Raw genomic sequence first — 14,605 nt, forward strand, 5'->3', positions numbered from 1 at the left:
CCTGTCCTCTGCCAGAGAGTATTGGACACGCTGTGGGATAACACTGGTGGTGAATGACAGCCAAGACAGGCTGGGTGGGCAGCAGGAATGGGAAGCGGATCATTTCCCTGCTCCTCTGAGGGGTTAAACCACTCGCAAACTTGGACCACACCAAATCCAGCACTCCAAAGGCGCAGGTGGGGGCATAAAACCTAGCGAGGTTGTCATCAGGGTGGGCAGACAAGGAGGGACCGCAAGGGACAGGTCTCAAGTGGCGAGGCAGTCACACCACTGCTCATGAGACGGCTCCCAAGTGCTCGCACTTGGATACCGTGGGGTTTTTTTCCAGCGGAAAAGGAGAAGGTTGGAATCGAAAGAAAATCTTACCTTGACGAATAGCTGAAAGCAGATCACTCCTGGCATCGCTAACCGCAGGCAAGGATGACTTGGGCTTGGAGGAGGAGGTGTCTGAGGGTGGAGGAGGTGGCGGGGGACCATCCAGGCCACTGGAAGACAGAGGCGGTGGGCCAGGAGGCGGTGGTGGTGGAGGGGGAGGCGGCGCGCTCCCACTGCCCGGCTGCGGCAGCGGAGGTGGGAGCACGCTGGCATATTCGACTGCTGGAGGGGGCGGCGGCGGCGGCGGGGCAGCAAACTCGGGGTGAGGAGGGAAAGAAGGGGGCGAGGGTGGTGGTGGGGTTCCTGGGGACGGGAAGCCCATGGGAGGGGGTGGAGGGGGAGTGTTTCCCATCAGTGGTGGTGGTGGAGGTGGTGCCGGAGGGGGAGCAAAGCCCGGCCTGGCTGCTGAGGGGGATCCGATCGGAGGAGCTGGTGGCGGGTGACTCGGGCTAACCAGGCTGGATCGTTTGGTCCCTCCAGAACCAGAACCTCTTTGGTTGTCTACAGGATAGCTGTTGCAAGAGAACGAGAGAGAGTGAGAGAAATAAAGCTATTAGCTGTGAGGCCACATTAGACTGTACAGTCTCAATGTTAACGCAAATCATGTGTGTTTGTTGCAGCCCAGACGGAAAAAAAAAAAAAAAAATAAAAATCTAAGTTCCAGCTTTAACTGGTGTTTCCATGAGAGCTCACTCCTCGGTTTTAGTTCCCTCGCAGTGTTTCTTTTGGCCTACACCACCAGAACAACGGAAAGCTTCTGGGGACTGGCAGAAACGCTATCACCCGCCCCATCTCCCGGGCTGACAAGAACATGAGCCATCTCACCTCTCCACCAGAGGCCAGGCGTCACGTCTGAGCTCAGAGCAGCCTCCTGGCTTAAGAGCTCCTGCAGCAACGCAAGCCACTACCCCTCCACGCTGAGGTCAGGCTTGTGACACGCCACGCAGGGACGTCTACCATGACAAATCGCACAAGGACTGGTGGGTGTGCCAGGAAAGCATATGCTCTGAACACCTGCTAGGAACAGATCTCTTCACCGGATTCCACGGCTCGGAGCTGGAGTGTGGCAGCCATGTCTCATAGCTCGCCGTGGGGAGTGAAGAGGAAGACACGGAAACCCAACGTGCTTTTAAGGAAAGCACCGATTCAGGAGTGACCAAATCTCCCATTTATGGAAGCTGGGTTTATACCAGAAAACACTACTGCCCATAAGATACCGTAATACCTTATGCACGTGTAAGAGAAGTCCTAAACTGACGCCTCCTTCCATGGTAAGACAGAAAAATAAGTTACACTTGCCACAAAAACATCGCATTTTTTAACAGTGCTGATCCAAGACAGACTACTGGAGATCAAACCTAGCTCCCAGGGTTCTTTAAAAACAACCACCAAAACAAAACCAGAGAGGGGGGGATCTCTGTGGCTAGGCAGAGATCTAAGCAACCGCGTAAGGCTGCATAAGCTCCATCTGAAAGCTCGTTTCTGCTCTGCCCTAGAGGAACATGCTGCAGAGTGGAGTGCTTGGTCTCTCTGACACATCAGAAGAGCCTTTTCTGCAGCATTGCTGCCTTTGGATAAGATGGAGACAAGCTAACGCAGTCCTGTCTATCAGACGTACTTCCTCCTGTTACTCTTGACTCTGTTTTACTGCCTTTAAAAAAAAAAGAAGCTACTCTTTTGTTTCACCTTTTATGTCTTGAGCCACTGCTGGACCATAACTCTCATCTCCAGGGGTGACTGGAAGTCACCATTTCATCTGATACAAAGCAGCTGCCCTGAACTTGCACTGAAGTCTCTGGGAAGAAGTCAGCTGGCGTGCTCAAGTCCTTTAAATTTAACTACATCTACATCTTCAGCGCCCACGTTGTGCATTTGTCGAAGATCCCAGGGCAAATGGCGACAAAAAACACAGGCAAAAGAGCTGTGCAAAGAACCACTTCTATCAGGAAGGTACATGCTCTGGAACAACTGCGTCGGAGCCAGATCATTAATTAGGACCCCACTCTTCTAGAAAAAGGGAAATAAGTCTGCTCTAGTTCTCGCCCAAGCCCATTCTCCTGTTCCACACGGGAACAACGCCGGTGGCTGGGATTTCCGGAGAGCTGTGCTGCCTGTGCCTCTGTCCCTGCCTGCAGTTGCACTTCCCCTCCAGACAGGAGCATTCTGATTCCCATACAACACCCGTTAGGAAGTTCTGCTGAACTATCTCAGCCTGTCTCATGTCATCCTTTTACACCACCTACTACTCCTTGGTGACAGAAGGGATCCCGTAGGCTTACCTAAATTCCACCGGGGGTGGAGGCAGGCTGTCATCTGGGAATGAAGGAGGTGGTGGCACAATAGAGTCAGTCTGCGGCGGTGGCGGGTAGCAGTTCACGTCCATGCTTTCGTTTGAACCGATGCTGCCGTTCTGATACACCATGTTAGAGGGGTACCTGCAGGAAAGCAAGACAAGCCATTTATTTAAAGAGTTCAAAGCGATGTCTAAAGCTCATTTATCCCCTCACCCACAGGAGCTTTGCCTCCTGGAAGGGTTACAACAAACAACCGTGCAGCAGTTCAACCACCGAACGCCAGCAATATTAACCCAGTGGATGGATCAACCTGCGGGATTTAGAAATGAGGTTTTTCTAGCAGGAATGGCTTTGCCCAGCACAGTGGGACCCGCCTTCAGGTGGGACCTCATCAACCACCACAACAGGATACACAAAACAAAACCCTAAAGCAACATTTAAGAAAAAAAAGTCTCTCTTTCTCAAAGCATCCCATATGAAGAAGCAGGTACAGCTGTACTGCTTTGCTCTGCCTAATTCTTTGGCTAGAATTTGCCCAGATGCTCCCAATGTTTGTTTATTGCTACCACACAGCAGAACAGTACGAGTATCTATTTTAGTGAATAAGAAAACACCAAAATATGTTTCTTAGAGAAAAAAAAAACCCCAACCACATTTATAAGAGTGTGTTTTGGCCCATTTGGACGTGAAGGACTCCCAATTACATTGGGTGTCAGCAGCAGCAAAAGAGAAGAGGTACTCAAAGATGCCAAAAAATAAGCTTGAGAACAGAACATCGAGAAGAACCCAAGAAACAGCGATGCCATTAAAAGCAAGTATCCAGAGCTGAAATAGCACTGAAGGAAGAGCCCACTCTCCCAATCAACTTTCAATGAGCTCATTTCACTGTGGGGTGGTAGAACCACCCCGTTCTTGGGGGACTCTGGACCTCCACTGAATTCAAAGGCATGAACACGCTTACACGAGAAATCAGAGGAGCAAGGAAAGGGTGCTGTTGTGCCGCTCGATTCCTCTGCTAGAAACCAAACCCGTTCTCCTATTAAACTAAAAGCAAGTTTTATTTTTAGCCGGAGAGTGTGATTTAAAGAGAGATTTTTCTTATATGAAAGGAAGCTGCAAGGAGCGAGCGAGCAGTGCATTGTGGGGAGTTCGGTCCGCTTCCAGCCTTGCTGGTGTCAAAAGTTAAATGAATTCCCAAACCAGAAGCGCTAAAGAGAGATCTCTAGCTTGAAATACTTGGACAGGGACAGCCCCCGCTTCAACTTTCGGGTATGAAGAGCCATTTGTGAAATGTAACAAAAGCAATGGCACAATACCACCGCGATGCCACCCTGCTCCTCAGCGGAAGGCCCAGAGGCTGGGTACGATGGGAAGGGCATCGCGATGGGGTAGGGAGCCGAAGCTCTGAACACTCCTGTGCCCACAAAGACAGGCAGCCGAGAGCAGACTCGCTACCGAAGCTGTTCCTGCCACCTCGTTCAAACCGTGCAGCTCCCTGATTTATTTAGCAAATTTTAAATCAGCAGACGGATTTACTTTGGAGAATCTGATTAGTGGCAGTATCGATCGGCGCTGTGCAGCGGATCTGGAGAAGCTGCAGAGCACGGTGAACTGCATTATAATCAACAACGCCCGCCCGCTCCCCCTCGCTGGGGAGCCGAGCAGAGCCCCAGACTTGCTTACCCAGCAGGACCGTGTTTGTCCTTTGACTCAACAAATTCTTGTCCCATTTTCAGCTTCTCCCACTCTTCTTTCCGGGTCTTGATTTTCCGCGGATTCACGTTTCCTCGGTTCGGATTCTCCTTTTTCTCTTTCTAAGGGAGGAGGAATCAAACAGAAACCTTATTTTGCTTTAAACTCACTGGGAATAGGGAGGGACAGGACAGCCCTGTAGCAGTTTCAAGAAGATACGTTCTCAAAGAGGGCCAGGGTTTTTAATTTATTTTTCCAATTGCTGCAAGCTCCAAAGATCTCCCATACGAAGAAGTCGGGGCACAGATAGCATAAAAAGAAAGAGACAGGCAACATCAGATTTCCCCAGTGCAGCCCAGACACGATGCCATCGTTACTCCCTGGCACGACCACCTTGAAGGCAGACCAGAAGCTCAGTTTCCCCACATCGATTCAGTTTTTAGCCCCTGCCAAATCTCACCGTCACTTTGCCGGTGTTAAGTGCTTTGGGTGTGCAATACGGACACTTGCCCAAACTGGGCTTTAACTAGCCTCATTCTCTGTATTCTGACATGCCCGAACTCTCTCCTTCGTTATCTTGACTGAAAAATCATTATGTGTTGTGATATTTAATACACCAGTTGCTCAAACGCTAAATAAAGTATACTCAAACTGAATCTTTCGCGGTGTAAGTTTCAGTGTTGGTAAACATGGGTCCAAATCCCCAAGCAACCAAACCAGGACCTTTACCTGGCATTTTCAGCTTAATTGGGTTTGTTAAGCCTCCCGCTTGCCCCTAATTTAACATTAAGGCCTGGTTTTGCACTCGTGAAGGGACGTTTTCTCCTTCCTTCATTCTTCCACAGTAGAATTTATTACAGCACTCAACGCTCAGCGGTGCCGGGGCAGTGGGATTTGCACTGCTTCAACACTGAACAGACCCCTATGGAACATCAGAAGGGCAGAAAAAGACTCCAAGACAACTTTCTCCCCTGCTGACTGCACCAGCGCTATGTTTGAGGACTACAAATTAAGCCATTATAACCACACCAAGACAGTGGCATTTGGAAAAAACAGACTAAGGGTATCTTTGTTTTCTTTTTTCAATTAACGAGGATGAGGTAAGCCAGATAAAAACTTCAGTGAACTGATCCCTAAAGAGTTTAAGAGAGCAAACCTGAATTTTTGGATAGCAACTTTGGAGTCCGAGATTCATTAACACTTCCCACCTCCTGTTCTTCCCCGACATGCCTCTGTTGGCAGAGATCTCCCATTTCCTCACCCTATGTTTCCGCTTCTCTTTCATAATATCCTTGGTGTCCTGAAGCATTTTCTCTTTCCAAAGGTCAAAGAAATATGAAGGATCTGTGTAGAATTTAAGCGCTTCTTTGCCATCATCCCTAGAACAGGGAGGGGGGAAAAAAAAACCACACAAACAAGGACGAAGTCATGCATTTGTTCGAAGCCCAAAGAAAACACAAGCCACAACGCCAGATGACAGTTTAAAAGTCTGCAGAGAGAAGGTCAAACATGCTGCTCTCGCCTCTGTCCTCCATTTCGGAACAGGCAGCGGACCCACAGCCTCGTGTGTCCCAACTCTCCCACTTGCCCTCGCTTTTGCCCTCTCACAAACTCTCCATTCCTCAGCACCTGAAGAGCTGAACTGCTCTGAACAACCACCAAGAGAGAAGCAGGTCTCTCACTTCAACTCCCACTTGTTTGTGTTGTATTTTTGGTGCGGAAAAAAAACCTTCTGCAGCCCAGGAACCCTAAATCAGACCAGCAGCGTCCTTGAAACTCATGAGTGAGCACACACGCACACACGACTCTCCTCCTACTTTGCAGTGCAGCCGCGTCTGGCAGAAGACAGCTGCCTCCAGCTATCTGTAATTACTTTTTACCTGTTCAAAAGATATTTATGGATGTGGGCTAACTCTCTGTATTCTGACCCCCTTTACTTCTACTACCAACAAGATGAAATCAGAGCGGGACTGCTCAGGAGAACTGGTTACACAGCCAGTCTAGGTCACATCAGATGTCTCAGACCGGGCACAGAAGGCCACAGAAAGCATCTCCAGATCTACAGGAGTCTGCTGCACCCACCTGGGTGAGAGCCACTTACAGATGTATGCTCTGCAGTTTGCACTGCGGCTTTCTGGAAAGAAGCCACAGGGCTACAGAGAAGCAGAAGAAAAATGCATCATCTGCACAACACCTAGCATCTTTATGCAGTGCCAGCCAAGCCTTGCCCCAAGGCAGTCAACAAAAGTGACAGCAGGTAACCAAATATATAATTTTCTAGCTACGCTCATTTGTACAGCCCCAAAAGCAAAGTTTCACGTAATCCAGAAGATGGAGATTTCCTGGTGGATCTCAGTTTAGCAACTCCATTTCCCACTGGAAACGGCTACTTCAATACAGCACGGGATAGGAAACGACCTCCTCAGCGGGTTGGGAGAAAGAGGTCCTCCTCTGTGAGGGAACAAGGGGACAAGGTCGTGTCGCATCCATACCTGTACGGTGAGAGAATGTTGAGAGGTGGAGGATTATTGCAGGTCCTATAGGTTTCAAGGACAGGCACGGGGAGAGAATCTCTGTCGAAGAGCTTCTGGTCCTGAGTAGTGGAGCTTTTGAAGGCCTTCCTGGTGTTAATGCCTTGCAGGGAGACTGTAAGAAAGAGGAGAGAGCAAGTGAAGAACAGCTTGACCCAGGCCAACGACACTGAAGATCAAGTAGCAAACATCTGATTTCAGTTGGAGTTCTTGGCATGCTTAGCACTTCTTAAGGTCAGGTTCCTTTTCCCACAGATCTCTTGGGAAACCCAGCAAATCTCAGATCACGCCGTGCCAAGATCCGCTGCTATATAGACACGGCTCTCTTGAGAGTTGCCAATGTGGTTTCAAACCCCTGCGACCAAGACTCAAGAAGTGCACCGCTATCAAACCGCTGAAAAGCGAGTTTCCACATGGGGACTTGCTAACGAGCAAACCTAGACTCGGCCAGAAAGGGTATCCACGGTGCTTTTTCAGGAGGGGAGGAAACGGTCCCTCTTAGTCCAAGAGAAGAACGTTCCAACACCCATTGCAGCGTCATGCTCATTTTATGGCTGTGAACCAACCACGCTGATTCAATGAGAATCTTTACTGTGCTTGGTCTGCAAGGACCGCGCTCCACTCCATTACCTTCTTCCTCTTTGGGATCCAGCTGAGTGACTTTGACTTGCAAGCGGTCAACTCTCTCGACTAGAACGCTCACCCGAGAGGCAAAGGTGTTGGCTTGAGTAAACAACTCTCCAAATATGTCTTCTGCAAATTTACCTGGAATATTAAAGTGTCCACATTACCCTCCTGAGCCACATCAGACCATATTCAGTCTCCCAGCTTGTTTTCTTGAAGAATGAAGAAAGAAAGAACGAACAAACCGGGCTTTTTTTTCCAAGTTTGTCAGGGTTGAGTTTAACATCCAGGAAGAAAAAAGCTCTGGTTCCACCAAAACCTGACAGTTTCAAGGGATCTTCAAGCAATAAAGAAACAACTGAGACATACTTTCAAGCCATTACTAAAGTAACAAAGCGAGGAGGGTTGACAACACCATACTGGTCTGAATCTGCATGGGTCTGTAGGTCCTTTAAGATTCTCTGCTGTTCTGTTTATTAGACAAGGAAATACAGTTAGATTTTTATTGCTCTGGAGAATCTCAAAGGCTCCCAGTCTCCAGCAGGCCTGCCTCCAGGGTAACTGGCACATATTTACAAGCTCAAAGTACTCTGGGACTCGAGAGCAGACCCAGTCCTTGATCCTAAAGCCTGAGCTATAACCGCAGACGAAAGCACTGACCCTTTTGTTCCTTCAGGTGGCAGTGTCTGAAAAATTGATGCATTCACGTTTATTCTAAATCAAAACCAAAGGGGAACTTCTCAAACAGGGATGTTCTCTCGGTAACAGCTTGGATTGCCCAGTGGGCTGCTACAACAAACATCATCCATTGTTTGGACTATGAGAGCGCCTAGGGGCTTGGATCAGGAGCTCGCCGCGCCACTTAGAAGCATAACAAAAAGATGTCTCCTCTCCTTAAGAGTTTAAAATCTACGCGTGCAACAAGAGATCGCCACAGGTAGACAGAGATGGGAGGACTGGGAGAAAACCCAAGAACTTACAGTAAGTACTGGCTTTTCGTTCTGCTCTCAGGCATGACCCAAGCCAGGGAGCCCAAACCACGCCGAGGACAAGGCTGATCAGAGCAGACTTGGCACTGACAGCAGACACAGGCCCATGGAGTTCCCACTGATGGGAAACATTTCCAGCCACGGCTGTCGAGTCGAAGGCTGCTCCCAATAAGCAGTCTGGTTTTGAAGTGCATCATCATATGGTCAACAGTTTGTTCTGGAATCTGTTACTCCTAAAGATCCTCTCCGACATTCAGGAAAGGATAACCAGTTGGAAGCCTAACTTTAACAGCACTTTCGGAAAATCTGGTTGCCTGCAATGAGTCACAGCAGAAAGACAAGCGCCCCTTCCACGAGGCAATGGGAGGGCATCCCCCAAAGCCCAGCTGCACAAATACTTTCAGCTATCTAAACTGACATATCAGCTACTTGTGCATATTCCCGTGCAGTTCTCCTTACACTGCCAAGCACGGGGAACCAGCCAGGTTAAAAATCAACCTCCTCCACCCCTTTTGGTGGCAACGCCAGCTTGAAGTGTTTATAGGAAGCAAACGCTGGACGTTAACTTCAACTGACCTCCTCCTTCCACTCTCCTACGCAATACATTCTCCACAGACGGTCCATTAACGAGCCCAACCAGCTTTCCTCAAATTCACGTGAAGGATTTTATTTCTGGAGCCCTAAGGGCCAGGTAGCTCTTGCTATAGCCAGGTTTCGTGAAGCACTCTCCCTGTTCGACATCAGCACAAGACCAGCTCTCCTATTTGACCAAAGAGAGTGGACCTTTATCTATGGGATAATTTAACGCCTCCTAGCAACAGTTCAAAAAAAAAAGAAAATAATTGTTAAAGTAGAAACCAAATAACAAGAACTGAAAATCACTTCTGAATTTCACAAGGAACTGCAACAAGCACTAAGGAAAAAGAATAAAGTTTTTGGTTTGCAATGCTTAGTGGTATGTTTGAAGCATAAAATAACATACGAACAGCATTGTATGTATCGGTCTTGACCCTGGGGGGAGAAGAAGGGATGGTCTGTATCCCCTTGCCCACGTAAGTGCACCTGTACAGAGCTATCATCCAGCATCTCACATGCTCTTCTGTGTTTCGTGTATATCTTCAGCTGGGGTAAGGCAGAGATTAATTTTTTGGTTTAGTTACTTTGACTGCAGAAGTGCAGCTTACAATCAGAATTATCTTTGTCATGCACTGGCAGGAAGACAGACGGCATGATTTAATAGGTCTTTCCATCTTTAGCTTGTGGATTCTATAAAGTCGCACAGAAACGCACAGTCGACTTATACAAAGTGCTACCAGCTGTGATAGTAACGAAGGGTAAACTCACTGGAATATGAAAGTTTGACAAGATTTATGTTTGCATCTTTGTATAGAGACTGTGGTGCACTAGGCATGGCTGATTATTCACTTGACAGGGCTGTCACAGCCTACTGAACCTGCTTTACGTTCCTGTAATAGTCAACGTACGAGGAAGGAGCGCAATTCTTTTTCAGAAATAAGAGAGAGAAAAGGAGGGGAGAAGGCAGGAGTTTTGGTCATTTGGGTGCGAGCGTTCTGTAAGCGGTTAGTCTAAATAGTGCTTCATTTAAAATACTGCTAACCCCGGGGAAGAGAGGGTGGCTCGGCGTTTCCTCCCCACCTGCCTCGCTGCCCTCTCGCGCAGACAAGCACGCAAACGGCAGCAAGAGCCACCTCTCCCGAGCTTTCCCTCCAGCGCTCTCCGGGAGGTACCTGCGATTGGTCCAGCAGCACGCACCTCCCTCCCCACGCCGCCCAGCAAAGCTCCCCGGGTACCTTCCCGAGAAAGAAACCAGGCTGCAATTTGGCTTCCAGCGCTTCACCTCTCTCTGACGAGGTAGAAGCAGAGAAGCTTGGAATATCCAAGCTGCGCAAAGGAGGTCTAAACCTGAAGGATCTTGCCACGGCTCTGTCACACTAACCCGCCGCGTGCCTTTGGACTGGGATTAGCTTTCTCTGCAGCTGAGATTTGCGCAGCTTTACTGCCTTCTTCCTCATCATTTCACATGCACGAGATGGATTTTGCCCACACTCCACAACCATCTTGGCTACAAGACCTAACAAATGAACAACGAGGGCCAGTTGAACGCGAGCGGAGAGACTGGTCTTGCCTGTGCAGTGACATTTCTGCAACCCAACAGAATGCCATACTGACTGGCAGCAAACACAGGCCCAGATTTTAGCGACAGCCATGGTTTTCACTGCTGGAAAGGGACTGCGCCCAAACTTTCCCTGCCACATTCACGCCATGGCAGAAGACAAGGGGCTTGCTTTGCAGAGCAAGCAGAAGCGCTTGCAGACACCACGAGGAAGCTAAACAATATATTAATTTGATTATCAAAGTCTTGCTTCAAGGGCAGAGGTGGCTAATCAGAATCCAGAGCATTTCAACAGACTAAGGAGTCATCCCGGAGAGACCACAATTAACTCTTCCTTTCTCCTATGGCACGTAGGCCCACGTTTTCCCTCCAGCCTTTACAAGGCTACTGGTCAGCCCACTGGAGAGCTGAGCTAGGCATCGCTTCGGCTCGTGCTGCCGTTGGAGCCAGCGGCCCCAAACCCCCAATACTCCAGAGGGGACGCTTGGCTCAGACTGGGGACTTTGGGTCTTGCAACGCAACAGACAGCAGGGGCAAACAGGCAGCTTCCGCGTGCGCGCTTTAATTATCTTTCATTAAAAATAAGACTACTGACACAGCGTAGATTCAACACAGTCAAGCTCCATTTAGTAGCGCGTGCAATTACAGGCACATTCCCTGACACAAGATCCTGGCTGCTCCGAGAGCCTCCCATTTTACAAGCCTGAGTTGTGCTCCATCCTTCCATCTGCAGTTTCACTGCAGCCTCTCGCACACGCACGCACACACACACGCACACCCCCCTTCCCCATTCTCTCTCAGATAGGAAGGCAGTGGGACCAGGGATGTGAAATTAGCATCAGATTTCTTTAGGAAAACATTTTAGCATTACCCAGGGAAGGCAGATGGGGGAGAAATAGGAACACGAGAGTAGAAAGGGAGCTAAATAAAGAGCACTAGCGACTCCTGAGGGCAACGCGCAGGCTCGCCATGGTACTCACTCAGGCTGCCCAGCTGTCGAATGACATTTGCCAGGGTGATGTTGGTCATGCATTCCAGCTCGCTTCGAACGCTAGGCAACGTCTGACGGCACAGGTGCCTTGGCTCAATGTTCCTCGTTACTAACGGCATGGTGGACCTGCTTCAGGCACTGTTCTGAAAGATGAAAAACAACCCAAAAAAGAAACAGGAAAGGATTACTCAACCGCAAATTCCAGGCACACCAGAGCCATGGTGTTCGTTTTTCCTGCTCTCAAATGGCTTTATTTATAAGCCTTCTTTCCCCCCTCCCCACCCTTATAAAACTGGTTCATCAGAAATAAAGCTCCCGCTGTTCTATGACTTGCGGTGACAGCAAAGCCCCACCAGCTCAGGTACGGAGGCAGAGAGGGAAAACTACACATCTTCGCCCACGCGCAAGGTGCTGCTGGCATTACCGCAGCCGCTGTTCCCTTCCTACCCATCCGCCACCCCTGAGCGGGCTCCTTCCTCCCGCGCTCACGCACAGCGTCTTTGGCGAGTCGTACAAGCTCTTCTTCAGAAATAGTTTAAACTCGCCATCAATACTTTTGCTTAAACTGAGAGGATGAGGAGGGGAGATGTTAAAAAAAAAAACAAAAAAAAAAAACCAAACCCAAACACCAGTTTTTTTTCCAGCAGACCAAAGCATACTTGGTGCCTCTCTGCGGCAGCAGCAGAGACAGGGCTCTCCTGAAACAACAGGAAGCGCTTGCAGCTGACCAGGAAACTTTCTGGTGACTGTTCCTTATCCTGCAGGCTGCACCCCTCTTCCCTTGGGAAATCCCCCGGGGACCAGGTTTACACTGGACTATTGTTTTCGTGCTCCAGCAGTTTAACGTTGCGGGAACTCTAATCAGGATGCAGGACTAGACCGTGCTCAGAAAGAAGTCAAGATTGATTGTACAACACTCAGGACAAACTTCCAGTTCTTTCTTTTTTTAAATAAAATAAAATAATAAAAAAAAAAAAGAAGAAAACATAAGTGTCCGGAAGTTATGCTTTGGACAGAAAACGCTTTTATCCACGGGTCAGTGCCTTGAACTAACAAAAATCTCCTTTGCTAACAGGCTGAAACACTGAAGCAACAAACAGCTTCGTCTCAAATCGTCTGCCTCCAAGAGAGAGGAGGAAACTTGGGTAAACAGCTCAGGAGAAGGAGCACGATACACACCTGAAATCTTTCAGACTAAGTGAAAGCAAATACATCCCAACTTCTTGATTAATTTAGAAGGGGAAAGAATCACTTTTCTAGGTCAGCTGAGGAACAACCCCAGAGGAGCAGCCAGCTCCCATGTGATAGGCACGCTGATCTGCTCGGCCTGGGTGTAAAAATAAAACAGGAAGCTAACAGCTTGGGGAACATGGCTTCCTGTCACCAACAGCAAAAACCCAAGAACCATAAAAAATCAGCTGTTTGCTCTTGACTTTGAGCCACCCTTTGATAGTCTCTGTGGCAGCTGGCAGCTTATCTTTGAGGTCCAGGAGTCCTTCCTGGATGCTTTTCTATCAGGGTGTTAAGAGGAAGAAGTGGGCATTATCCCTCCTAATTACCTCACAAGCCAGATTTTGAATTGCTAAATTTGACCCATTAAGGCAGAGGAGTTCAAGAGCGGCAGCACACCGGGCACACGGATATCTCCCAGACAAGCAGATGTAGGTTGCCATTTTGCAACGCCTCTACGCGAGAGATTCCGCCTGCTTGTCCCTACGTAGGGAAACGGTCCCCCAAACCATCCACCTTCTAGAAGAAGGGAGTGAGATCCGCCTCCAAATAAATAAAAGCAGAGACTCTCCGAGGACTGAAGTCCGTGTTGTTCTTCACCGCATCCGAGCACTGCAGCAGCCATCAGTAACTGCTGGGATATTTAAAGAACAGGGTGAACTAAGGAAGGACCCTGACCTTCGCTTCTAAATACCCCGTGTTTTATCGATTACAGCCGAAGCCCTACAATCTTTTGTCAGCTTTAGCGCTTTGCGCCAGACAAACTTTCCCAGCTCCCCCCAGGACTGCAGTCTGCACCAACGAGCAGCTCTCATAAACAAGGCAGCATTTGCAGGCTGCCGGCATCGAGCTTTTTCTCTCCCCCTCATTCCCAGCGCTTCCCCGGGGCTCGGCCAGGGAGCACCCGTGGTGGGATCTGCCGAGCCAGAGTGGCCAGTCCATTGCCCAGCCCGGCTGGAAACCTTCCAAGGTGCGGGACAGACAGCAGGAAAACGGCCAGAGGAAAAATAAGCCTGTAAGTGGGAAGAGATGTGAGCACGCATGTATATAAAGAGACAAAAAAAACCCCCCAAAAACGACAGGTATGCTAGGTCAGATAGACGCAGGTAGCACTGATCTCTGCAAGTGTGGGGAGAAGAGGGCAGAAAACGGATCTGACGGGTATTTAGTGCCCCAAATACCCACAAATAAACAAAGGCTCAGAATATGTTGTCTATATACAGCCCTCCACAAAAAAAAGTGTTTGCCTTCAAAGCATGTTTTGAAACTAAAAGCAAAGAGGAGTGGTGAAAGTTAAATTTTTTTTTTTTTTTTTTTTTTTTTTTTTTAGAAAATTAACAATGGTATAGCACACGTACGTTATGAATTTGCACCGGTGCAAGACAGCAGCGATAAGGGCTAAGAAAAACGCTCCCTTTATAGCCTGGCTCATCCCGCCAGCCACCCCCACCCTCCCAGCGCAGCCTGCCACACTCCACTGCAGAATCCAGAGTTTCGCCCTCGTGATGCCTCTGCCAGCCCTCCTCGCAAAGAGGTCGGCAGCACCGCTTCTTCCCACTGCCCTGCCGGTGCTCCTAACACCAGTGAGGATCCAGCAAGGGATCAAAGTGAAAGAGGAGATTAACCCCGTGGAGCAGCGGAGACGAGCAAGGCAGGGAGGACAGGATGGGCTGCGGACAGCCACCCTTCTTCTCTCCCAGCCGCCTCTGGGATAAGAAGCGTTTTAAAGCAAAATTTCCTCTCCT

At 49.0% G+C, this 14,605-nt stretch overlaps 1 protein-coding gene across 1 annotated transcript in view; it reads right to left on the reverse strand.

Annotated features, from left to right (window-relative positions):
- Positions 1 to 14,605, reverse strand: part of WASF2 (WASP family member 2) — a 33,181-nt gene that overhangs the window by 4,286 nt on the left and 14,290 nt on the right. The window contains exons 2-8 of the mRNA XM_054223648.1: positions 11,620 to 11,773; positions 7,523 to 7,657; positions 6,854 to 7,007; positions 5,623 to 5,740; positions 4,353 to 4,483; positions 2,655 to 2,810; positions 367 to 887 (exon numbers count right to left, since the gene is read on the reverse strand). Coding sequence (XP_054079623.1) covers positions 367 to 887; positions 2,655 to 2,810; positions 4,353 to 4,483; positions 5,623 to 5,740; positions 6,854 to 7,007; positions 7,523 to 7,657; positions 11,620 to 11,749 — 1,345 coding nt within the window. The 5' untranslated portion in view covers positions 11,750 to 11,773. The remainder of the gene's footprint in view (positions 1 to 366; positions 888 to 2,654; positions 2,811 to 4,352; positions 4,484 to 5,622; positions 5,741 to 6,853; positions 7,008 to 7,522; positions 7,658 to 11,619; positions 11,774 to 14,605) is intronic.

Source organism: Rissa tridactyla, chromosome 18, assembly GCF_028500815.1.
Source record: "Rissa tridactyla isolate bRisTri1 chromosome 18, bRisTri1.patW.cur.20221130, whole genome shotgun sequence".
Lineage (NCBI taxonomy): Eukaryota > Metazoa > Chordata > Aves > Charadriiformes > Laridae > Rissa > Rissa tridactyla.